Source organism: Oryx dammah, unplaced genomic scaffold, assembly GCF_014754425.2.
Source record: "Oryx dammah isolate SB20612 unplaced genomic scaffold, SCBI_Odam_1.1 HiC_scaffold_2, whole genome shotgun sequence".
Lineage (NCBI taxonomy): Eukaryota > Metazoa > Chordata > Mammalia > Artiodactyla > Bovidae > Oryx > Oryx dammah.
In genome coordinates this window covers 78,581,371-78,608,838 of record NW_024070186.1, presented here as the reverse complement: position 1 = coordinate 78,608,838, position 27,468 = coordinate 78,581,371, and the positions used below count along the sequence as shown (strand labels likewise).

At 41.8% G+C, this 27,468-nt stretch overlaps 1 protein-coding gene across 2 annotated transcripts in view; it reads right to left on the bottom strand.

Annotated features, from left to right (window-relative positions):
• The window catches only part of TPRG1 (tumor protein p63 regulated 1), a 158,687-nt gene that overhangs the window by 106,847 nt on the left and 24,372 nt on the right, over positions 1-27,468 (bottom strand). The window contains exons 1-3 of one of the 2 annotated variants that reach the window (XM_040253119.1): positions 12,801-12,901; positions 12,455-12,688; positions 1,940-2,031 (exon numbers count right to left, since the gene is read on the bottom strand). In XM_040253119.1, the coding sequence (XP_040109053.1) occupies positions 1,940-2,031; positions 12,455-12,679 (317 nt within the window). In that variant the 5' untranslated portion in view covers positions 12,680-12,688; positions 12,801-12,901. Of the gene's footprint in view, positions 1-1,939; positions 2,032-12,454; positions 12,689-12,800; positions 12,902-27,468 lie in introns of those variants that run through there. The other variant, XM_040253120.1, reaches the window with a different exon arrangement.

Sequence of the window (27,468 nt, the reverse complement as noted above, 5' to 3'; positions counted from 1 at the left end):
ATTGCAGGTGGATTCTTTACTAGCTGAGCCACAAGGGAAGCCCATTAAAGAAATAACTGATACTATTACTAATATGCAAGAGTTCACACAAACATCAACCACTGAATTTGAAAGACCACATTTGTGCATCCTTTCTTATAAATGAGATACATTGTAGAAATGAATTAGTTAAGTGTTTACCTCTGATGTGACCTTCAGAGTTTAAGTAGACATCTATCCTAATCAAGGCAGTCTTTTCATTTGCACAAGTCATACTCTACCCTGTGAATGAGAGGTGGAGAGTGGAAAATAATGAGGATAGAGATGGAGATGGATAGATAGAAATAAAAGCAGAAGCTACAAACAACAACAAAAACTAACTATTGGCTTACCAATACTACTGTGAACAGAGAAAGGACACTGATATGCATTGAAAAGTCATATGTGCTGGGGATTTTGCTAAGAATTTTATGTTATCTCATTTAGTCATCCTAACACCTCATCAAGTATATATCATTATCTCTAATTTAAATATTAAGACACAAATGCTCAGAAATTGTCAGGTTGGTTTTCAAAATTCATTTTAATTCAAATATTGGAACCCGTGTGAAACAATGATATTATGTGATGGTCAGACAGATTGAAACAAGCTATGTGGTTCTGCATTTCATTGATTATGGGATTTATTCTGCTTTCCTGGATGATTAAACATTCCAGAGTTGCCCTCCTAAAACTTAATCAAAGAAGATGTCCCACCCAGAGGTGAAAGACTAAATGATTCTTCATTCAAGGTAAAGATGTTACTGAACTTTTCTGCTGAAACCTCTGGAGATCATATTACCAAGAAAACTTACTGAACTCTGAAGTGGAATTCTAACTGCATTCTCCTCTTAATATGATGGATTCTGCAGAAGAAAAGACATGCCTCTTACCCTTATGAGTATATTTTACCTATTATGGTAAAGACCATGACATTCCTATTATTTGCCTGGTGGGCTAAGTAAAGGTCACATAGACACTAGAGTTTTAGGGGAGGACAGAAAGGTAACCATCTCCATGGTGTCTTTTGCAATGAAAACCCCTGTAGCTAAGATTAAAACTTGAGAGTGAATAGAGCAGTCAATAAACTGACAAGGATGTAAGTGTTAGATTTGGTTTTTATCCTAACTCTGAACAAGGGGCCTGTCTTTTTTTGGCAGTGGTGGGGGAGGGGGTTATATTTATTTTTAGATTTTTATTTTATGTTGGTGTATAGCTGATTAACAATGTTGTGCTAGTTTCAGATGTACAGCAAAGTGGCTCGGGTATACAGATACATGTATGTTCTTTTTCAGCTTCTTTTTTTCTCATTTAGGTTATTACAGAGTATTGAGCAGAATTCCCTATGCTATACAGCAGGTCCTTGTTGGTTATCTATTTTAATATAGTAGTGTGTACATGCCAATCCCCAATCTCCCAGTCTGTCCCTTTCTACCAGGTGGCCTGTCTTTATCCTGCGTGATTTTGCCTAGTTTTTTGCTCAAAATTCACATTGTATATGTTGACCCCACCCATCCTCTTTCCCAACCCTCCTTTCCACTGTATCCAGAGTGGGCTGGTTAGTAGCATGGTATGATTGGTGAGAGAGTGCTTACAAGAGACAGAGATTGGAACCAGTGAGCTCAGTTAGGAGGCTCATGCAATGGTCCTTGTGAGAAATGGTTATGCCCTGAGTTAAGGTAATTGCAGTGATAGTTGAGAGAAGCAACTCGCCTGGAAAACAGTTGTAGAAGTCAAACTTGGTCATAACATCAGCCATGGGGCACCACAAGACTTTACTCTCCAATAGGAGAGTAATTGATGATCTCTCTGTAACCAGAAGAAATTCTTCCAGAAATTCTGGCCGTCTCCTATTCTATTATGGTATTGTCAAACCAAAGGCTAGATTTCCATTGCCCTTCACTTAGTCATAATTACTCACTCTGTCAAGAGCCAGAAGCCTTGAATTGTCTCTCCAGAAGTCTTGGTAATATGGCCTTTCAAGTCTTCTATGGCGGTCTCAATGGCCCCTGGCTGAGTAGGAAGAAGAAAATACCTAATTTAGAGAAGACTGAGTCCCCTTCATGCTTATGACCAGTTACTACATCCCAGCAACTCCTCCAGAAAGTTGACCAGGAAAGATAGTTCTTGGAGTAGCCTGTTAGTTGTTGGCACTGCCTGCCAGAGAGCTTAGTCTTGAATTCTGGTATTTACTAAGCGGCTCTCCTTGCATGAGACAAAAGGGATCCAGGTCCTATAAGCCTTTCATAATCTTACTCTCACTTGTTCAAAGAAATTAGGATTGCTGTTTTCAGAGGGTCAGTTTTTCTGATAAACAAATATGTTTATAATGAAATTCAATGCATTTAGCAATATCTACTTTTTTTTTTTAAATCAAACTTTTCTCTCTTCAAACAGTACATGGAAGTAAAACATAAAAAAAAAAAAAAACAACCTTCCAATGTTCTGACTGTAATTCTGGTTCTGGGAAATGAACTTTTTTGTCTCCTTACCTCTCTTTCTTCACCATTCTCCAAGCAGGTATTCCTACTATGAGCCTTCCTCTAGTTTAAAAATCGATTGATGTTCCTTAACAAGAAATTCACTTTCCTAGTGGCTGAGCAGTAAATAAGCCTCCTTCTAATGCAGGAGACATAGATTCAATCCATGGGTCCAGAAGATCCCGTGGAGAAGGAAATGGCAACCCACTCGCGTATTTTTGCCTGGGAAATCCCATGGACAGAGGAGCCTGGTTGGGGAAGGGGTGAGGGTGGGGATGACACTGTAGTCCATGGAGTCGTAAAGAGCTGGACGCAACTTAGTGACTAAAGAAGAAATTCATAGACCCTCAAGCCGAATGATTCTTAAACTTCAGTGCACATGAGAATCACCTAAAATGTGTTTTTAAAAACACAGATTTCTGGGCACTGTCCCCAGAGATTCTGATTCAGTAGTTTCGAGGTGGGTCTGAGATTTTCATTTCTATCAATTTCCTGGGTGATGATATTGGTGTGGGACTCTACTGTAAGAGCCATTGTTCTCTAGGCAGTCACTCCCAGCCTTTGTTACTCATCAGAATCACCAGGGGAGCTTTGGGAAATTCTAATGCCGAGGCTGTACACCAGGCCAATTATATCAGATACTCAGTGGGTGGGATCCACATAACAGCACCTCAGGATTTTTAAAAGCATCTTGGGTAACTCCAGTGTATAGAACCACTACAGCTCAGGGCTCATCAACTATAAGCCATTTCATTTTATAGGTGGGGAAACAGGGGTCTGCATATGGAAGTAACTTGTCAAGTTCCCCCAGCTAAGAGGTGACTGACACAAGACGGGAAACCTAGACATTCCACCTCCAGGCGTACAACACAGTGCCGACCTCGTGCCCAAACCTGCAACAAGCATGTTACACGCTCTCGTGTCGTCTCTGTGTAATAGGGATTTACACCAAACACCTAATCATCCACAAATATTAGCACTCCTAATCCTCTTAGTTTGAGACCTTTCCTAAAAGGAAACAGGGACACTAGCCTGGCCAAGACCCATTCGAATATATTTTTCTCCCAGAGGTGAGTGGGTTGTAGGATTTGGGGTTGCTTGTTTTCTCAGGCTTTGATAAAAGGCTTTGAAAAATGTTGACCATAGAGTCCACTGGTTAAGAAAAATCTTACGTGAGTCCACACGTAAAATATAGGAAAGGAAGTAAAGAATCCACCCGCAATGTGCGAGACCTGAGTTCCATCCCTGGGTTGGGAAGATCCCCTGGAGAAGGGAAAGGCTACCCATTCCAGTATTCTGGCCTGGAAGATTCCATGGACTGTGTAATCCATGGGGTCGCAAAGAGTCAGACATGACTGAGCGACTTTCACTTTCATACTTTCACTTTTCCCCCCTCCCTTCCAATTCTTTCCACACAGTCCAAATCATTCTGGAATTTGCAGGACAACTACTCAGAGTTGGGTGACCTGGGATGATATTCCAGATCTGTCATGAATAAGTTCTTTGACCTCTAGACAATGATTTCCTGTCCTTGGCCTCCATTTCTTTATCTATGAGACAAGTGAGTAGACTGAACCAGAGCTTTCCAAGCCAAGCTGATGATCCAAATCTCCTGGAAATCTTTAAGAAAATATAATCACAGCCTTTACACCGAGAGATTCTGATTTCTCAATTTTAACAAGTTTCCTGTTGAATTGGACAGTCAGCCAGTAGACTGAATGATTTCTGACTCTTTTGTCATCCTCTGCTGCTGGTTGAAGGGCTGTCAGAAAGCTAATACAGCACCCCAGGCCTGCTGAACCTGATGTGTCATGAAATCAATAAGTTCTGGGACATTCATTAAATATGCTTTGTGCTCCCATTGACATAGGAGGTTGTATCAGCATCACTGATTCTGTCCCAGTTGGCTCAGACGGTAAAGAATATGCCTGCAATGAGGGAGACCTGGGTTCAATCCCTGGGTTGGGAAGATCCCCTGGAGGAGGGTATGGCAACCCACCCCAGTCTTCTCACCTGGAGAATCCCCATGGATAGAGGAGCCTGGCAGGCTACAGTCTATGGGGCTGCAAAGAATCGGACACGACAGAGTGACTAAGCACAGCACAGCTGGTAGGACTGGTCTATGCTTCATGGAGATTTCCCGGGATCCTGTGACAATTCTCTCATCTCTCATTCTCACTCTCCACGATGCAGCTTGACTCTACCAGGCTCGATGGTCAAAGTTCTCTGAAAAATGATACTTTCTTTGATGATTCATCATGGCTATTTTTCCTGTCTCTCTTCCTGTATCCGTGTAATTTCTTCTTCAAGCTAATATAACTTGGTAGTGAAACTAGTACTTTTCAGGAGAAAAAAAAATTAGAAGTAGAATTGAAGAATAATGAAATAATCCTGAAATAAGCATTTTGTTGAATGCTTTTATACCAGGCACTTTGCCAAAAATATGTAAAGACAAATAAAAGAATGTAGAATTTTTCAAAACTTTTCTTGTCTTTTCTATGAAAGGCAATCAGCAAAATCCATCAAAGTGATCTATCCTTTGATCCACACATTCCATTTCTGTGAAGTTATACTACTGAGACTCTTGCACATGTACAAAATGACATGTGCAATGTTTCCTCTGCAGCCTGGTTTGTGGATAGCAAAAACTCGAAAACCATGCAAAAGTCTAGGAATAGGAGACTCATTAGGTATATCATGGGATGCATACATGCAATGAAATATGATAAATATGTAAAAAATGAAGAAACATACTATGAAGCAAAGGTAAGTATGTCATCATTTGTGTAAAAAGAGGGAGAATGGATAAGAATAAGTATTTTTGTTTGTACACACCTAAAGCCACTCTAGAAGGATACACAGCAAAGGTTAACAGGCATCCCCTACAGGTAAGGAAGTGATGGTGGACACAGTGTATAGAGGTGTTGTTTTACTATGCATCCTTGTGTGGATGCTCAACTCTTTTCTACCCTATGGACTGTAGTCCACCATGCTCCTCTGTCCATGAGATTTCCCAGGCAAGAATACTGAATGGGTTGCCATTTCCTACTCCAAGGGATCTTCCCAACCCAGGGATCGAATCTGCATCCTCCTGTACTGAGCCTCCTGCATTGCGGGTGGATTCTTTACTGCTGAGCCACCAGGGAAGCCCATTGTTTTACTATATACCTTTTCAAAAGTTAAAGGTTAAAAGTAAAGTGGATTCTTTAGAGAACAGTTTGGAAATCTCTGAAATCCTGTTGGGGTACTCACTGCCTTAGTTCTCACCTTCTTCAGTAGAAACATCGATCACGCCTTTATGGAACAGTTATGCATCCTGTCCTGATAAAGTATTTTACTCTTCTCCATTTGTTACTCTTGGTTACTATGATACATTAACTTCAGCCATTTAGTGTCAAAAATACAATAAAGTGTGTGAACCTTTTGACTTGTGTCCAGGCCAAGGTTTTAAATCTCAGCCTTTCTGGTTGAGACCCTCGTCAAGTCACCTTGTCATTCCACAAACCAGTCTACATGCATTTGTTAGATAGATGAGATACCATTAACTGTAACAGCTGTTTGGAAATGCCCAAAACATTGATAACATTGAAGAATAAAAGACTCTATTATCATTCTTCTTGTTAATACTAAATAGAAGGGAAACCTTTGTACCAGGATCAGGGGATCAGATGATTACTGCAGTGGAACAATTAGCTCTGAGACTCCTTGCAGCCTGAGACTCAAAGGAAAGTATATTGGAATGATATGTACTCGTCATCCGATCAAATAAAGCTTAGCAAGAGAGTACACATACATTTCTAATTCTAAATTTTAAGAAAAAAATCACTAGGGGGATCCTTATTTTTAAGTCACTACATGACATAATGAACAATAACTTCTCTGAAGTCTAGTCCTAAATAATTTCAGTCAAAACAAATGTGCTGAGGAAAGTTCAAGGACATAAGTATTTGTGGTTGTTGAGCTTATTTTATATTGGAGTATAGCTGATTAACAATGTTGCGATAGTTTCAGGTACACAACAGAGTGACTCAGCCATACATATAAAGACATATGTATCTGACTCCTTGCATTTCCTTGAGCTAGACTAGCCTGGGAGTCAATAGTCACACAGACAATATTCATGTCTGCTATTAATATTTTCCCTTGTAATGGACACTTTAGCCAGACAGTGAGAAGAAAGGACAGAGTAGAAAAGAGTGCTCCTAGGGACTTAGACACAGTCAGCTCTCTCTTGCAGGTGTCATCGTCTTCAGAAAGGGTTTGCTTTGTGGTACATTCATAAGGTAAGAAACCAGTTCTGAATTGGACCTGATTCGTAAAGCCTAGGCAAATTTGTCTCTCTCTGAAAATGAAAGAAATGCTTCCTATCTCATAATTGTTAAGGATCCATGCGCAGATAGAAACATCAACTTTTATTACCATCTTCAAAGCATTTGAGTGTAAGGAGGGGAATCCAGAAACCTTCTGCCCAGTGAGATATATAATTTCTAAGCCAGAGGGAAGCTCATACAGACAATAACAATACAACTAATATATTTAGTTGTTCCCAGTACAAGAGCAAGACACAGGGAAGCCTATAGTAAGAGAAGAGGGAAAAGGAGAGAGTATGAAAGCCAAATTAGTGTCATGAAGGCAATGACATCTTGCCACACAATGGGAAGTCCCAAACCTGCTTATTAAAGTCTCGTTCCTCACAATAGAACACAGGCTATAAAAAGGCCACGGGGAACCATTAATTAAATATTAAAAGATCAAATAGTTTTAGTCCCATTAGTTTGTATGTAATTTACATTCTCAAGTATAAATTTAGAGATAATTCCCCATCTCTAATCGCTTTCAACTTTCTGATAAGGTATCTGCAAATATAGAGTCCTACAGGGAGTTTAAATATATCTTTCCCCATGCAGATCAAGTATTGTTCCTTTCATAAGAAGTTGCTTTTGAATATCACTCTCCACAACTAAAGTGATTATCATAATATACCTCAAGTTATTAGCCTTGAGGGGTACTTTTGTGGAGAGAAGGCAGTAGGCCATTTTTAGACATGTCTAAGCAATAATAGCAAAGGAACAAAAGTAGGAGGAAAAGGTTATCCAAGCAGACTGATAGCAACTGGTGGAGGCCCTCATTATGTGACTCCTCATTCACTGTCCAAGGTCAGAGGCAGTGGATAGGTGGCAAAATGTGCCAGGAATCCTGGGTTCCAGGCCTGCCATGGCCCCTAAATTGCCAAAGAAGAGAAGCCACATCAGTTCTGTGTGTCCTAGGGGTAGGATTAGATATTCTCTGAGGCCCTTCCTGGCTTGAAGCAAGAATGTCGCTAAGCTGTATCGGAAGGGCAAAGTTGCAGTAAATAAACACTTGTCTGGAAGACAGGAAAGAACGCAACAACACAGAGTGACCCATAAAATAACGTAAGAGGTTTAAGGGACCAGATTAACTTGTTTTATGACCAGATATTCAGAGATGTGATCTAATGCACAATATTATGATGCTAAGAATGCCTCTGGTTTGCCCTAAATTGTCATATATTTCCATATCCAACTTGAAACTCATATAATCGATCCTCCCTCTTATTATAGCATTAGGTGTCCACACCTGGCAGCTAAGAAATTGAGTCCATCTGTCTCAGTGAGCCAAGGAATAACTTTCCCTTCCAAGTTAAAAGATATGAACAAAAAGCAGCCTAAATATATGGCAAAACTTAAGTAAATTGTATTACATTTCCATGATACTTCTCTGGTGGCTCAAATGGTAAAGGATTTGCCTGCAATGCAGTCTATCCAGGTTCAATCCCTGGGTCGGAAGATCCTCTCAAGAAGGGAATGACTACCCATGCCAGTACACTTGCCTAGAGAATCCCAAGGACAAAGGAGCCTGGTAGGTTACACCCCATGGGGCTGCAAAGAGTCAGACATAACTGAGCACCTGAGCACACACAACAGATGTAACCCTATGTTTTACACAATAAAATGTACATGTAAGAAAAAAGTAAGAAAGGATATTCACCAAAATGTATAAAAGCATATTTATATATTTTCATTAACTTTGAGCTGTGGAATTATAAACCACCTCCAGTGAAATTATTTTAAAACCATATAATAAAATGCAAGGCCAAGAACTTTTTCTACTCAGTCTTATTGCTCTTCTGCATTTGCTACATAGCCTTAAAATTCTTACACTGTAATAAATTGATTTCTTTTAAATCACTGCATGGGATCAAGAACTATGAATGGGAATTGGGAAACATAAACTCTAAACCCAGCTTTGGTTCTTATTAGCTTCTTGGGCAAGTCAGTGTGCACTAAGTGTTCGGACTTCAGGTCAGCCACTGCCCCTCTCTGGGTCTTAGTTGCCACTAAAAATGAGAGTGTTGACTAGCAACTTGGTTTTCAAAGCGTGATCTGTGGACAGAAAGCATGAGTATTTCCATAGAGTGCACATAAATGCAGAATCTAAGGCCTCATCCCAGACCGACTGAATCAGACCAATATTCTAACAAGCTTTCCAGGTAATCTGTTTGCATGATAAAGCTGAGAAGCACCGCACCAGATCATCACTGGACTAGAGCTCCCTTCAGCTCCAAGAAGTGATAACTTGTGATGTGATGAATGTTTCATAGGTCTGAGTCATTCACAGTCCTGCTCTGATTTAATTATCCCTTGAGAAAATGAGTTAGCTTCCTTCATTTAAATCTCTTTGCTGAAATAAATAAATAAAAATAAATCTCTTTGCTGCTACAGACCCTGCTGCTGCTGCTAAGTCACTTCAGTCGTGTCCGACTCTGTGCAATCCCATGGACGGCAGCCCACCAGGCTCCCCCCGTCCCAGGAATTCTCCAGGCAAGAACACTGGAGTGGGTTGCCATTTCCTTCTCCAATGCATGAAAGTAAAAAGTGAAAGTGAAGTCGCTCAGTCGTGTCTCCCTCTTTGCGACCCCACGGACTGCAGCCTACTAGGTTCCTCTGTCCATGGGATTTTCCAGGCAAGAGTGCTGGAGTGGGGTGCCATTGTCTTCTATATGTCTACATTTATACCTTACTTTAGAGGTCACGGTGAGGTCATGGGCATCTCAATGCCATTCTTTATTACCACTTAAAGAAATGTGAATGCCAAATTAATCAAAAAAAAAGAGGAAGAAAGTATTTAGAATAGCAAGAGATGCTGTTTATGAAAAGTTAATAGATGTGTCTTACACTGTATTAAGAACACTTTAAAAAGTAGCTTATTTAAACTCTCAGATAAAACTGACATTTTATCCATACTTTGAAGAGAAGAAATTTATGTCTACATATACACCACACACACACATCTCCTCCCATTTCCTCAGCTACCACCACATCAACAGATCTGTGGTTTACAAGGTAGTAAAACCATATCATTCCTTTATTTATTCAAACTAATATTTATCATTGTTTCAGTCGAACCCACAATCTCATTTTCATTATCCTAGAATGCATTAAAGCACATTCATTATACTTATGTGCTAAAAAACAAGAAAGAAAGAAACCAAGAAAAAAAACCTCTTCATATTCTGTCTCTTAATCTGATGGAAAGTGAATGCTGACTGCCTTGGGAATGTAGCCCTCAGTTACCTCCTAAAGAGCCCTCGTGTCTACTTCAGACTCGCTGACAAAATTAGAAGAAAGTTTTCCTTCCCAAGCTCTTGAGAACTTAAAGTTGTTTTCTATACACCTGGTGGAAAAGATGTTTGTCATGTGAATCAGAGTCAGTAATAGAAAACCTTTACTAAAACATCCTAAGTTCAATTGTACTTTATGGTAGAAAGACCACCAGACTTAGAAGACACAGAGTCTAGCTACAGCTTTTACACTAATATCATATGACTTAGTCACTTAACTCCTCTGAAGCTTCAATGCATTTACTCCTAAAACAAGACTGATAAGCCTTTCTCTGCGTACCTCACAGTGCTGCTCCAGGAGACTGTCTCTTATAAGCTACACAGAGCCACACAAATAAAAGCATCATGTAAATAAATAAAGAAAAGTTCTGTTGTAACTTTACAAGAATTTACAGAATCCTTGTAAACCAGATCTGTGTCAATTTAGCTAAGCTATAACTACATTTTCTAGAATTCCCTTTCTTGTCTGCTTCGAAATTAGCGTTGGCCACAACAGACATTTGTGTCAGACTTGAAAGGCAGAAGTGAAACATCAGTTGTGTTCTTGCTGAAGATCAGGGCAGCCAATCAGACCCCATTGTTCAGAGCTGCTGAACAATGCCATCTCTTGTTTGCTTGATGGTATGAAAGAGGGTGGGGGAAGCCGCTGGACCATAGCTTTTTTTGTTACAGTCAAACTTCCTCCCTCAGAGCCTCCTTCCCTGAACTGAGTAAGTGTGCAGCTCACTCGGTGGAGAACACTGGCTTTTCCTGAAAATGACTCACATCTTCAAATCCAAACTTGGTGGGAGAGCAACACAGGTTCCATTTTTCTGTGGTGAGTGCTGCTGGATCAAAAGGAATTCTAATTCATCCATGTAGGTTCCCTGTTCCCTAGTTCTACTACACAATGGCCAGCTGGTTGATGTATAGCACCTCCAGACCCATCAATAGATGCAAAGACAACAGCTTTGCATAGATTTCTCAGGCAGCTATCTTAATTGTACCAGCTTCTAATGATACATCTCTTATTCCATATCATTCATCACTGTTCTTCTCTCATCTAACCCTGATAGATACATCATCAATATTAAAAAGATGGACATTCTAAGGGATGCTTTGATTTTTATCCCAGATATATCTTACAACTAAACTTTGCATATTCAAAAAAGTTAATATGCTTTGGAAAACAAGCCATTTGCTTTACATATGCAAAAACACACACACACACAAACACACACACAAAAAAACACAAACACTCACATAATAAGGAACATGCCAGTAATTTGCACACATGAGTCACTGGATATAACTAGGACTCACTGAATATAGGTAATGTGGATATATGTTTTCAAACACACACACACTGAGTCTCTTTAGTTACAACTTTATCTTAACCAAAGTTTAACTTTAAAAGCTAGAAAATCCAAGTTTATTAATTAAAACATTATAAATAGCCTCAAACTCTTAGCCACCACTTATTTAGGGGTTGAGTTGAAAAAAAATGTCAGTAAAGAGATGCTCCAGGTACCCGTGAAAATTCAGGTGGTCTCTGCTGCCACAGTGTACAATCCGCAGTTTATCCTCCAATTGTTTATAGCCTAGCCTATGAGCTCACTGCTAGTGTGTTGACAAGAAAGTTAAAGGATTGTTAAAGCAGATCTATAAACAAGAAGGAGAATTCAAGACAGAGGAAAGTACTAGAAACCAAGGATGTTTCTACTTGATCCAAATGTGAGAAGTCTGAAATATTTTTAACATTTGGATATATAAAACCACCCTCATTATGCACCCATCTATTTACTCCCCAGCTTTGATGCACAGGGAAGAAGCTGAGTTCCAGACTGCAACTCTATACTTGAAATGAAGTGCCTGCCCCTACACTGTACTACCAGCATGCCCTGTATACCCTTGAGGTTCAGGTATTCTCAGCAATGCTTTCTATTCCATCACTCATGTCTTTTCCTAACATAGAGCAAATACTCCCTCTGGGCTCTCAGCTTTATATTCTTCTAGCAAGTCTGGTTTTCTCTTCATGGAGCATTAACTTATTGAGGTCAGGTTTAGCAGGAATACAAAACTGAGGAGCCAAAGACCCATGGGAACTGGAGGACCTGCTTCTCTGGTGGTCAAAATAGACCCATAACTTCTCTGAAATTCAGATCCTTCACCTGTAACATGGAGATAAAGATGCCTACTTCACAGTTACTATAGCTATTACATGAGATAAGAAATGTGAAAACTGTTGATAAAATGTGGTATATGGAAGAATATTAGAATTTTAAAGAGAAGTCTTATGCAGTATTTAAGAACACTAATGGTTTTATGATTTTACCCGAGTGACGAAGTACTTCCGTGAGAGATAAGGCTTGTGATAGGGATTCGGGTAGAGAGCTGATTCAACCACACTTGGCAGCCTTGAAATCTGCTTTGGCGCTGGGACCCGTGTTTCTGGTTCCCTCTCCTCCATGGACAGCTGATCCGTCTCAGAAGGTTGGTCATTTTCCTCTCGCTTCAGAGACACAGGCTGGAATCCCTCAAAGCTCCCAATTCTTGACATTTCTTTAGCCTAAAACAAAGAAACAAAATTCTCAGGGAAAAAAAATAAAGTCACCTGTGTCTTAACTATGGCAAAAAAGCCCATGATGAACAACCAAAGCTCCTGAAACTGACAAACCCACCTCACATTAACTGAACAGATGCACTGACTGATGGAGTTCAGGAACAGAGACTCTGTGATCATCAGGGGACATTTACCAGGGGAAGCAGCAGAGACTCTCTGGACAGAAAAAAAGAAGCTACAAGTAGTTCCATTTTCCCCATCTTTAATTCCATGGAACAGGAAGGTAAACAAGGAAAGAACAATATGAAATTATTATCACTACACAATTTCTCTTCAAGTTTTTGAAGTGTTTTTTCTTGAAAGTCTACTAGCCTGTGAGCTTATTTAGGAGTTAAAAGCAATGATAATGCACTTGCTTATGTACTTCTTACTAATAGGGCACAGAAGCACTTAGAACTGAGTGGCTTTCTTGTAACTGAAAAATTGCAATTCTAAAAATGTATCCTCAAGGACATATTGTACAACACAGGGAATATGACCAATATTTTATAATAGCTATAAATGAAATATAATCTTTAAAAATTGTGAATCACTACATTGTACACCTGCTACATATAACATTGTACATCAACTATATTTCAAAAGAAAAATTTTTAATTAAAAAATTAAAATGTATCCTAAAGAAATAATTTAGACAAATGCCAAAAGATATAAATATAGAAAGTCATGCATTACAACATTGTGTCTAATAGAAAAGAAAAACAACATAACTTCAAGTCTAACAGCAAAATATTGTATGTAATAGCAACATTAGACACTCACACAACATTGTGTCTAATACTAAAGATATAAATAGTGAAACTAAGTATCCATCAGCAGATAATTGGCTAAGACAAGAGTTATAGTGCACAAATACAATTTGGTCATCAGAAATGTGAGAATATATTTTTACTACAGAATGATGTCCAAAATGTAATGCTAATGGAAAAAATAAGTTATAAAATATTATGAAAATGTTATTCAAATTTGTTACAATAATTCAGAAAGAAGGAAGGAAGGGAGGGTGAGTGGGAATGAGGGAGGCAGGAAGGAAGGGAAGACATAATACCTGAACTAGCATACATATATACATGTATGGTAGGATAGAAGTTAGGAAAAAAAATCTAAAAATAAGTAAAATAAAATATGAACAATGATCATCTCTGAAAATCTAGTGGTTACCAGTGGGGAGAGGGAAAGGGGAAAGGACCTGATAAGGTAAGGAATTAGGAGGTATCAACTACTATGCATGGGCTTCTCTGGGAGCTCAGCTGGTAAAAAATCTACCTGCAATGCAGGAGACCCTAGTTCGATACCTGATGTGGGAAGATCTGCTGGAGAAGTGATAAGCTACCCACTCCAGTATTCTTGGGCTTCCCTTGTGGCTCAGCTGGTAAAGAATCCACCTGCAGTGCAGGAGACCTGGGTTCAATCCCTTAGTTGGGAAGATCTCCTGGAGAAGGGAAAGGATGCCCACTCTAGTATTCTGGCCTGGAGAATTCCACGGACTGTATAGTCCAAGGGGTCACAAAGAATTGTACAAGACTGAGTGACTTTCACTTTCAACTACTATGTATGAAATAAAGAAGCTATGAGGACATATTGTACAGCACAGGAAATATAGCTGATATTTTATAACTATAACTGGGGTAACCTTTAAAAGTTGTAGATCACTATGTTGTATACCTGAAATGTATATTGCATTGTATATCAAGTAGACCTCAACTTAAAAAAGACAATGATTGTCTCTGAATGATAGAGTTACTCCTACTGCTACTGCTGATAGAGTTACAGGTGATTTTTATTTTCTGTTTTCATAAGTCTCTGGATGCTTACAATGACTACCTCTGACTTAACATAAATAGAAACACAGTAGATTCACTAATATTTTGTACATTAAAAGAAGTATCACAAAGCAAAACAAAATAGAAGCTACATGCTAGCCTAGCAAAAGGTGTCCTCAACCAAGTGACCTTTCTCAAGCTGAGGCCACATAGTTACAGCTGCTGTGCACACGTGCCCAATGCTACGACGGAGGAAGTTCTCATGCCCAGCATCACCATGGGACTGGGAATGCCATCTTTGTCTTAGGGCTCCTTCCCACAAATTCCATTTCCTTCCTCTTTGTGAAACAACAAAAAGTGAGAAGCACCCGTGACAAGGTCATGCAGAGAGGCCTGATGGGGAAGGCGAGTCAGGTCTCAAGGGGTCCTCTGTCTGAGCATCTACCCCGAAACCAAAATCTGTCTGTTTACTGTCTGCTATATACTCTGGGCTTCCCTGGTGGCTCAGAGGTTAAAGCATTTGCCTGCAAGGAGGGAGGCCCGGGTTCAATCCCTGGGTCAGGAAGATCCCCTGGAGAAGGAAATGGCAACCCACTCCAGTATTCTTGCCTGGAAAATCCCATGGACGGAGGAGCCTGATAGGTTACAGTCCACGGGGTCACAAAGAGTCGGACACGACTGAGCAACTTCATTCACTTCATACTATACTCTTCTGACATAACTGGGGGCTATCCCCGAAAGAGTTAATTCAGAGCTCCAGTTAACAGTCTCCTGCATATAAACAGAATGTCTTGGTTTAAACCCTAACTTACCTGACCAGTCTTTACAACTTGTGGATTGTTTACAACCTCAACCATGAGAGGCATGAAGCTCAAAACATCTTAAAGATATAGAGCCTTTTAGAGCTAAGAATTCAGAGAAGGCAATGGCACCCCCACTCCAGTACTCTTGCCTGGAAAATCCCATGGATAGAGGAACCTGGTAGGCTGCAGTCCATGGGGTCGCTGAAGGTTGGACACGACTGAGCGATTCCACTTTCCCTTTTCATTTTCATGCATTGGAGAAGGAAATGGCAACCCACCCCAGCGTTCTTGCCTGGAGAGTCCCAGGGATGGGGGAGCCTGGTGGGCTGCCGTCTATGGGGTCGCACAGAGTCGGACATGACTGAAGTGCCTTAGCAGCAGCAGCAGAGCTAAGAATTAGCTTGGTGAAGGGTTCCATTGTTGAGTTAATGTTTGCCGCCAGGCCTCCATATCCTTTATCTTTTAGGCACCTGGGAGGATATAATCAATGTAATCGGGATGCAGAAATAGGAATATAGTAGTTTTGATGTTAGCAATACTAGACTTTTGAGTTAATGAACTTCCTCTTTGTTAGAAATCACTGTACTCCACTTTCTTGTTATAAATTGTTGTGTCCTTGCTATGTAAAATGTAACTTTATTTAGTGCTTTCTGAGAGTGGCACCAGACTATGGGAAGAACAACACTATTACCCTTAACAGAAAAGGGCTGTAAAGTGTTAATTGGCCTTCTGGCTGGAAGATGATGTAAACCACCTAAGATTTATGTATACAACTAGGTATGTAGAGAAAAAGCCTGGTCTCGATAAGAGTCAGGGCTGTTGACACTGCATAATTTTGTATTATCCATTGATCTCTATGTACAACCAAAAAGTATAAAAAGCTTTTTGAACAATAAAGGATGGACCAGTTTCTCAGACCAGCTTCTCGAACTGGTTTCGTGGAAATTTGGCTCCCCCCGTGTCGAGTCTCTCTCTCTCTCTTTCTCCTTCTCCCTCCCTCTCCTTTTCAGGCTGAATTCCCATCTGGGGCATGGAGGCTCTCCAAGTCTACTTACTTGCCCTGGCTTCTAAGATCCACACGAGAGGGAGCCCAGGGCGGGGCACCCTCTGCTATTCAAGTGGGTGCCTGTGGCCTAACCATAGATGGTGCAAGTTCCTTCTCTGGAACTTTATTAGCTTTCTGTGTAAACCAAGTTATTCAGCATCTTTTCTCCACTGAATTTTCCTACTATACTGTTTCTTCCTAATCTCTTTTATATTTCTAAATAAATAAGTTTTTCCTCACTTACTCCATCTCCCCTTCAAATTACCCTGGATCCACCGGGGCTGGACCTCGGCAAGTGCCTACCCACAGTAAATTACATTATTGAAACTGGGAATAATTAAAGTAGTCAAGGGTGGTAAAATAGTACTAGCATATAATTTATTGCCTAACCCTGGATCATGGAAAAAGCAAGAGAGTTCCAGAAAAACATCTATTTCTGCTTTATTGACTATGCCAAAGCCTTTGACTGTGTGGATCACAATAAACTGTGGAAAATTCTGAGAGAGATGGGAGTACCAGACCACCTGACCTGCCTCTTGAGAAATCTGTATGCAGGCCAGGAAGCAACAGTTAGAACTGGACATGGAACAACAGACTGGTTCCAAATAGGAAAAGGAGTATGTCAAGGCTGTATATTGTGACCCTGCTTATTTAACTTCTCTGCAGAGTACATCATGAGAAACACTGAGCTGGAAGAAGCACAAGCTGGAATCAAGATTGCTGGAAGAAATGTCAATAACTTCAGATATGCAGATGACACCACCCTTATGGCAGAAAGTGAAGAGGAACTAAAGAGCTTCTTGATGAAAGTGAAAGAGGAGAGTGAAAAAGTTGGCTTAAAGCTCAACATTCAGAAACGAAGATCATGGCATCCGGTCCCATCACTTCATGGGAAATAGATGGGGAAACAGTTCAGACTTTATTTTGGGGGGCTCCAAAATCACTGCAGATGGTGACTGCAGCCATGGAATTAAAAGATTATTACTCTTTGGAAGGAAAGTTATGACCAACCTAGATAGCATATTCAAAAGCAGAGACATTACTTTGCCAACAAATGTCCATCTAGTCAAGGCTATGGTTTTTCCACTGGTCATGTATGGATGTGAGAGTTGGACTGTGAAGAAAGCTGAGAGCCGAAGAATTGATGCTTTTGAACTGTGGTGTTGGAGAAGACTCTTGAGAGTCCCTTGGACTGCAAGGAGATCCAACCAGTCCATTCTGAAGGAGATCAACCCTGGGATTTCTTTGGAAGGAATGATGCTAAAGCTGAAACTCCAGTAGTTTGGCCACCTCATGCGAACAGTTGACTCATTGGAAAAGACTCTGATGCTGGGAAGGATTGGGGGCAGGAGGAGAAGGGGACGACAGAGAATGAGATGGCTGGATGGCATCACTGACTGGATGGACGTGAGTCTGAGTGAACTCCCAGAGCTGGTGATGGACAGGGAGGCCTGGTGTGCTGCGATTCATGGGGTCGCAAAGAGTCGGACACAACTTAGAGACTCAACTGGACTGAACTGAACCCTGGATACTTCTGAGCATGAAAAAAGTGCCATTAACACTTATGCTAGGATGATAGGCGTAAAGCAGCATTGTCTCAGGCAAATGTGGACATACATAGTCACCCTGAGGGGCTTGAGTGGAGGGAACACATGGCTGGTCAGAGACTCACAAGCAAAAATCCCTCTGCTGATCACATTACAGGTTATTTCCTCTGATTCTCCCAGCAACCCTAGAATGATGGATTTGTTTCCATCTCTCTGAGGATCCCAGAGTTGGTGGGATGCCACCCACCCAACCGCCACCCCACCCATGGCACAGGTGGTGCTAGTGGTAAAGAACCTGCCTGCGTATGCAGGAGACATAAGAGACTCGGATTCAATCCCTGGGTCGGGAAGATCCCCTGGAGAAGGAAATGGCAACTCACTCCAGTATTCTTGCCTGGAGAATCCCATGGACAGATAAGCCTGGCGGTCCATAGAATCCATAGGGTTGCAGAGAGTTGGACATGACAGAAGCACCTTAGAAAGCATACATGCATCCACACACGCATCCCAGGGCACGTTTGGAGAGGAGAGAAAGCACCTGGACTCCCACTTAGGACTCCCAACCTCACTCGAGGTCAACAAGCCTGCTTGGTGCACTCTGTCTCACAACAGGAAGGGCTTCACTGAGTTTTCAGATAAGTTTTTCAAGTTATTGGCCTGTGAGAAATACAAGGACACGCGTGGAGAAGCAGGAGGATTTTAGTGTGTGTGTGTGTGTGTGTGTGCATGAGAGAGAGAGCAAGCACAGAGGCACTGTAGCCTCCCTGTCAGTTGCATGCTCTATTTTTGCAGGTCTGCCACCTCTTAGAGAGGCTTTTGGAAGGAAGTGTGTTTCTAGAGTTCCCTGTAACCTGTGAAGGAAGATTTGTGCCTTTGGGAAAGGAAAGCCTGCTTCTGTATTTGCTGCACTGTGTGAACTGGAGCCTAACAACAGACATCTGTGAAAAGCTCCAGTGCCTGGAAAACAGAGGGAGGATTTAATTAGCACCACTTCCTCTCCCTCAGGCTGTCTTCTCTGGAAACACTCGGGGATGAGAAGTTGAAGCACTTAGAGACTGAGCTTTTGAGATCCAGGAAAGAAGGAAACTCTCCTCCGCGCCAGTTAAATTCTGACAGCCGTGAATAGCGGGAACACAGCACAGAGACCTCAGTCCAGAAGGAGTCCAGCTCTGTTTCTGGGGACATATTCGCAAGGACAATGAATTTACCTCCCTTTAACAACTTCCAGTATATAAGAGAAGTGTCACGCATTGAAGCAGCCCCCTCCATGCCACCTGCCCAGACGCTGTTTATTCCCAATTCAATAAGACATTGCATCCTATCTCTGCTTAACCATACTATATACATTGAAATACTAAAAGCTTTGTGCCTGTATAAATTAGGCTGCCTCATATCAGACCCATCCAGAGCCATTTAGAGTTGAAAAGGATTGTTGTTCCCTAAGATTGCCTAGTAAATTGATCTTAGCTTGTGGTGCCCAAGAGAGTCAAGGCAGAATAATTTCTAAGGGAAGCAAAGGGTCAAGGTTTAGAAAAGAATTTCATCCATATTTTTTGACCTGATTTTCTCATTTTAGGGAATTCATATTGAAGGAGGAAACAGACAAAACAGGCTTCATCTTGAAAGCAGGACTCCATCTTGGGCCAGACTGTGGACTTTTAGCTATATGCCCAGTATCTATGGAAACGACATACCAACTGGAAAACCAGACTCCCCTCCTCCTTGGAAGAGCCCCAGGGCTCATACCTAGACTCTCCTTCACCTAAACGAATACCCTAATTATCTGTGTAACCAAATAGAATCATAAATTCTATTATGCTTATTGGGGTATGACCACTATTGATAAATGTCTGCTGTTAACTACCTAGGCTTAAGGCATATGAATCACGGGTTAACTTTAATTGTATCTTTCTTTTCCTTTGTTCAGACTGCTGCTGCTGCTGCTGCTGCTGCTAAGTCGCTTCCGTTGTGTCCGACTCTGTGCGACCCCATAGAGGGCAGCGCACCAGGCACTCCCATCTCTGGGACTCTCCAGGCAAGAACACTGGAGTGGGTTGCCATTTCCTTCTCCAATGTATGAAAGTGAAAAGTGAAAGTGAAGTCGCTCAGTCATGTCCAACTCTTCAAGACCCCATGGACTGCAGCCTTCCAGGCTCCTCTGTCCATGGGATTTTCCAGGCAAGAGTACTGGAGTGGGGTGCCATTGCCTTCTCCGTTGTTCAGACTAGTTTCAGAGAATTTGGGGAGGTGGGTTTGAGCACGTACACTTAGAGTATATAAGTTTTTCACAAAAACTGGTCGGGGTCGTAGGCTAAGGCCAAGACTCTGCCTTGGGCCCACCGGTATAATAAACCGCACTCCACTATCTGCATTGTCCTTCTGAGTGAGTTTGTTTCCCGGAACGCATGTCTACAACAATATAATTAGGCATCACCAACTCAATGGACGTGGGTTTGGGTGGACTCCGGGAGTTGGTGATGGATAGGAAGGCCTGACATGCTGCAGTTCATGGGGTTGCAAAGAGTCAGACACGACTGAGTGACTAAAAAAAAAGAAAGAAAGAAAGTAAAGCCCTACAATACTAATTGCATGTTCTAGGCAGTAATGAAAAATTGGAAACCCACTAAACACCCAATGGTCAAGGAATTTCCTAGCTACCTAAATGACACTGAGCAGATCCTGAAAATAAAAGCCTTTAAAATAATTTGTGCAAGTACTACAGCAGCATGGAGTAAAGGATGTATCTCTTGGGACAAGAAAAGCAAAGAGATTTTCTGTGGTAATGATTGAATTATTTTTATGTTGGTAAAGACTAGAGGGAAAATATTTGTATGTATCGAGGTAGAGGGATAATAAGTGAATTTTTGCTTTAAAAAAATTAAATCATGTTAGCACTCCTTTTGTAATAAAATATATGAATAAATCTGTTGGTTCACAAAGTCAGGAGCTTCCTGGGTGAAATCTGAAACTGGCTACTGTACAGAAAGGGCAAGAAGAGACCAAAGAAAGAAGCACACCACTCCAAATTGACCGGTGGCAGAATTCATAAACAAGAGAACTTACCACGTCTTGTCTTGGGTGGCCACAAGGTACGTGGATCTCCACACCTACCTGCTGGAAACTTAAAAGCTTATAGAGAGGCCTTAACTGGTCCAGCCACATCTTCAGTCCAGATGGTCTCAACACCACATTGCTCTCTCAAGGCTACCTCTGGACAAGGGCTTCCGCTTTGGGGATGGTGGATGAAAGGTACATGGTACATTGCAAAGATGTAGTGGAGGGTCCATTGCTCAGTTCACTTACTGGTCAACTAGTCACCATGCCCTCTGGAGGACCTCCTCCAGCAATGTCAAATAAATACGTAAAGAAGTGCCACCCTCCCTTTGGTCAGACAACAAGAATTGTATATTATTTCTCAGCTGCCAGAAATTTCAGAGCTAAATTTAATATCATATTGCAGTAAATAACTTATTTCTGGATCCTGGTCTACATATGCCTGCCTCCTTCAGTACCTGCTACTGTATCTGAGACTTTTTCTAAGAATATTTCAGAAGCATACACAGCATAAGTGATAGCTAGAGAATTGTTGCCTACTCCAGTTCCTTCATTTTGCAAGGTTTGGAACACTGATGTAAAAGACTTGCCCAGGGTCATACAGCTAAATAGATTCAAAACATGAAATCAGACTCCAGGACTCTAGTTCATTGCTACCCATTGTAACATTTAAAAGAGAAGCAGTTATCATACTTACAAACTGATAAACTAAAAATGCTTTTGCCAGCTGTCTACAGCCAGTCAGGCTTGTTTTACTCTGGGATGGGAGAAACAACTCCCACAAATCAGGCTTCTCCCAGCTTTTCCCCATCAGCAGCCCACAACTAGCCCTGCAGGTAAAGCTTCCTCCTTTGCCTGGCATCAGACTAACCTATCCATATGGATAGGGGCACAGTGCTTGGGTCCACAAAACTTGTAGGGGCTCAGGAAATGTTTTAATGTATTTTAAAATCATAAGCAGAGACATCACTTTGCTGACAGAGGTACGTATGGTCAAACTTACTCTTTTTCCAATAGTCGTTTACATTTGTGAGCGTTGGACCATAAAGAAGGCTGAGAGCTGAAGAATTAATGCTTTCAAACTGTGGTGTTGGAGAAGACTCTCAAGAGTCCCTTGGACAGCAAGGAGATCAAACCAGTCAGTCCTCAAGGAAATCAACCCTGAATATTCATTGGAAGAACTGATGCTAAAGCTGAAGTACCCCAATACTTTGGCCACCTGATGTGAAGAGCCAACTCATTGGAAGAGACCCTGATGCTGGGAAAGATTGAGGGCAGGAGGAGAAGGGGATGACAGAGGATGAGATGGTTGCATGGCATCATCAACTCGATGGATATGAGTTTGAGCAAACTCCAGGAGATGGTGAAGGACAGAGAAGCCTGTCGTACTGAAGTCCACTGGGTCACAAAAAGTCAGACATGACTGAGCAACTGAACAACAACAAAAATCAGAAGAGAAAAATTAAATTTCATGGTCAAAAAATTGTTTTCATTTTTTCTCGTATCAGAGGAAAAAATGAAATTTGTAGGCCACCCCAAATCTATTGCATTTTGCCTAAAAAACAAACTAGATTATGTAAGTCATAAGATGCTGAACTATGTACAGTTATAGAAACGTGTTTTAATAGTGCTATTATTATGGTAGAGACATTCAAGAAGGAAAAGTTTTAGGCCCACAGAAGTCATAATGTGGACCTGACTTGACTCTATATCCTACTACTCAGATTTTCTGCTTAATAGTTCATTCTGGGGCTCCATACTGGACTGTCGAAGCTAGAAACATCCCCACATTCTAGCACTTTCCAATCTCCTTATGAAACTGTGGGTAATCAGTGGCAAATCCATTTGCCCTGGCTTCACTAATCAAGGTTGTTTAAGATTTGCATGTCCTCTGAACAGCATGTAGCCTATGTAAGAAGTGGTTTGCTGAGATGTTTTCCAGGAACTTAGAGTCAGTTTTTTCCAGTTCAAGTTGAACTGGATGGGACCGGCTAGGACCACTGACCCTCCAACTGGACATGTGCAAGTGTCCCTCCACTTGGGGACCTTTTGATGCCAGATGGCCAAGACCCCATCCTCAGATTTAGGCTAAGTGCCTCCACCATGAGCATGCCTGCAGTCTAGTTGTACCTAGTCTAGTCTAGGTGTGTGTGTGTGTGTGTGTGTGTGTGTGTCTGACTCCTCTCTGCGACCCCATGGACTGTGGCCCACCAGGCTCCTCTGTCCATGGGATTCTCCAGGCCAGAACACTGGAATGGACGGCCATTCCTTTCTCCAGGGGGTCTTCCCAGCGGAGGGACTGAGCCTGAGCCTGCCGTACTTCCTGTGTTGTAGGCAGAGCCTTTACCTTGAGCCAGTAGCCCAGCTGCTTGTGCACAGAATGCCAAGTGCTGCACCTTTTTCCAGTCACCTTTCCCCACACATCTCATACTCCCCACATCTCCAACTGCCCCACTTCTTTATTCTTCATCACATAAATACTCAGAGCCCCTTGACTTGGAGAGGCAGAACTGAGTCTGGCTTGGTTGCCTTGTGAATAAACCCTCTCTTTGCTGCAAACCTCAGTGCATCAGCATTTTTACTTGCTTCATGTCATACAAAATGAACCTGGCTCTGTAATACTTATTCTGGAAGACTCTGTTCCACTATCCACTGAAAGATTTCTGTCCTATAGACAAACTGTACAATCTTAAATTATTTTTGCTTTCTTAAAATCAAAGGGAGATCCAGAATTAATCACCCTCTAATAAATATAGGTTTCTCAGAGAAGTAGATGCATAACCATCCTAAGAACTTATAATCAGCTTGAAAGGAGTCACTGCTTACACTGAGGGGCCACAAAGCCAGCCAGAGGTGAAGAAAGGGGGAGTGTATGGATTTTTTCCCTCTCACAAAAGTTTAATAAAGAACCGTTTGTATGTAACAAAAAGCATCATTTTTTGTTTGTTTGTTTTATTTATTTGACTGCTCTGGGTCTTTGTTGCCATACTCAGGCTTTTTCTGTTTGCTCTGCATGCAGGTTACTCTCTGGTTGCAGGGTGTGGGTGTCTTATTGCTGTGGTTTCTCTTGTTGCAAAGCATGGGGTCTAGGGCATGCAGGCTCAACAGTTGTGGCTCATGGGCTTAGTTGCCCCATGGCATATGGAATCTTCCCGGACAAAGGATTGAACCCATGTCCCCTGCATTGGCAGGCAGATTCTTAATCACTGGTGCCTGGGAAGTCCAAAAAGTATCATATTTCATATTTCTGATCAAGACAGCAGGACTGACATTATATAGATACTGGTAAAACTCAGGAGTGTTTCATGGTGAACCACTTCCTAAGGTCATGTACCCTCCATTTCCTCAGCACGACTTTTGCTCTTTGTCCATCTAGTTTTCAGAATTCCTTCCTGGCTTCCTGCTCTCTCTGCCACTCTGGAGAACCTGTACAACCAGCCTCTCCCTTGCTCCCTTTACTGTCTGTCTCCTAAGATCTCTATTAAGTCTCCATGGGATTTATTTATTTTTTAATTTATTTTTTAATCCTATGCATCCCTAATGCAAAACTATTGTATTGTGATTTCCACAAAGTTTTTGAAATATGAATAGCTACTTGAGTGTTCCCAAGACCATCCCTCTGGACCCTTGGAAAGATAGATCACCTCATTAGAGAGCACCAATCTATTCTAACCTCCACATTTTGTAAATAAGGAAACTGAGGCCCCAATGGATTTTGTGTCTCCTGAACCCTCAGTTTAGTTAATTTTTTGAAAATTAAAGACAATAAAGAATGAAGTTGTGGCCACCACCAGATTAAAAATATAGTATCTTGAGGAGTACTTGTGGACTAACCAGGAGCTTAGAAAAGTCTATGGTTTGTTAATAAGAGCTGCTTCCCACATGCAGGTGAGGTGGTTCTAGGCTGGGGAGGAAGTCCACACTTGAGTTCCTGTGGCTTGGGTTGCATTCAAAGATATCAACTGTGTTTTACTGATGGTGACATTTCTATCCACACAAAGGGGTTAACATTCTCAAGGCACAGCCCCAAAATAAAAATCTGCTTTTAATTCTGACATTTTGTAAAGGTAATTTATGTGAATTTATGTGTGCAGCCTTTGCTGAGTCTCTGTGAACAGCCAAGGGATGTGCAGTGGATACACAACAACCTCAAAACTCTCCCAACAAACCCTCCCCTGTGCCAGTTGAGATAAGAAAATTGTCAAATAGTTCTTCACAATTTCACATTTTGTACATTAATGATAACATGCCAGTGGGGCTGCTCTGTGTCCTGGACTTGATGGAGGGTCTCTTGCCTCCCAGCTCCTCCTCTGCCAGGCAGGGCTCTGTGGTCTGTTACCGGAGCTCTCACTCAGTGGAGGCGGGGAGAGGAGAATACAGGACCAGGATAAAGAAACATGGCTCCCCACTCCCTCATTGGTTAGTGATAGTGAAAATCATTCAGTTGCATCCAACTCTTTGCGACCCCATGGACTACACAGTCCATGGAATTCTCCAGCCACAATACTGTAGTGGGTAGTCTTTCCCTTCTCCAGGGGATCTTCCCAACCCAGAGATTGAACCCAGGTCTCCTGCATTGCAGGGGGATTCTTTACCAGCTGAGCCACAAGGCCCTGGGCAATTTCTTCCCCTTCTCTGCATGGCAGTTTCTTCATCTACAAAATGGGGAGCCAGACTTTATGGTTGACAAATGTGCACTCTTGAAAATGACTAACCGATTTCAATCAAAACAAATTTCATTTATCTGTTTCTGGATTTCTTCTGAAGCTTTCGCTTCAGGAGAAAATATATTGAAGTCTGAAAGTTGTTGGACTAAATTATTCCTTCCAGTGCATTCACTCTACAAGACTTCATTTTTCTCCAGTGCCCAGAAGATTCCAGATCTAAGCCTACAAATGTCCCATATGGTTTCCCCTACCCCTTCTTTAGCTGAGCACGTTAGTTCCCTGTGATTCAAATGTGAGGTCAAAGAAGGGGGATTGGGAAGGCAGTCCTGAATTTGGGTGCCCATTGTGGAGAATCTGGGGTGTTTGGCCTCTGACTTCCTCTACTGCAAGTGGGTATGCACAGTGACAGGAGATACTAGCGACACCCACAGTGGAACACTGGACACTCGATCTGTGCCAGGGCCAGAGATAGCCTCAAAACTTATTCTTGCATTTTAGAAGGAACAAATTTAGAGGTTTTCAGAGCTTCTCATACAAAATATTAATTTTAAAAGATATTTCCTCAAAAATAATATATGGAAAAATTGATTAGGATAAGGATATTGATTAGAGAACTTGGAAACATTAGATTCCTTGAAATTAACTTTGCTCATTTCCATAAACACTCCACCATTCACCCAGTCCAGGTTACAATGATGCTGGCATTCTTATCTGCAGTGTTTGTCATGCTGCTCTGTAATCACCGTTTACTCTCCTGTCTTCACTCCTGGGCTGTGAACAAGTCTGGAGCAGAGACTGTGCTACCCTCCTCTTTTGAGACAGCACTTGGCATGGGATGAATGAGTTCTCAGGTGAATGAATGGATGCCCTGCTTGTGTCTCTCTCAGGTCTGAGATCTGAGGGCAAGTCTTATGTCTGATCCATTGTTATTGGTACATTGTCTCATACATCATCCATGAAGTGAAAGTGAATTCACTCAGTCGTGTCTGACTCTTTGTGACCCCATGGACTGTAGCCCACCAGGCTCTTCCATCCAAGGGATTCTCCAGGCAAGAATACTGGAGTGGGTTGCCTTTTCCTTCTCCAGGGGATCTTCCTGACCCAGGGATCAAACCCAGGTCTCCTGCATTGCAGCCAGATGCTTGACCATCTGAGCCACCAGGGAAGGCTCGTCATCCATGAAGTGAAGTGAAGTGAAGTGAAGTTGCTCAGTCGTGTCCGACTCTTTGTGACCCCATGGCTCCTCAGTCCATGGGATTCTCCGAGCAAGAATACTAGAGTGGGTTGCCATTTCCTTCTCCAGGGGATCTTCCCGACCCAGGGATTGAACCCGGGTCTCCCGCATTTCAGGCAGACGCTTTAACCTCTGAGTGCTCAGTAAATGCTTATGGACTGAGTAATGAAGTTCTCTGTGAGGCACGAATGGAAATGGCTCTGTACACATCCACTTGCAATCAGACACACATCGAAACACATGCCACAGCTCAGAACCTAGTGGAGGTGATGGAAGGAGAAGTGGAAACCTGCAGACATGATAGGGCCAGAATAGGAGAATGTGTGCAAACACAATGGAAACAGGAGATGAAAGTAACAGGGGTGAGTGGAGAAAGAGGCTGGAGAGGGTGGAAAGTTAGAGCTATGGAGAAAGGTGCCTCAGGGCTATCTGCATCTTAGAGGGGGGGTGAGGACATTCCTGGCAAAGGTACAAAGGTATGAGATGTGAAGAGGAGGATGTGTTTGAAGGACAGAGGGCTATATGGTGTATGAAACTCAGATGTCAACTGCCCGCCTCCAGCCCCTACCTACCCTGGAACAGCTGGCTGAAGTGAAGTGAGGTCACTCAGTCG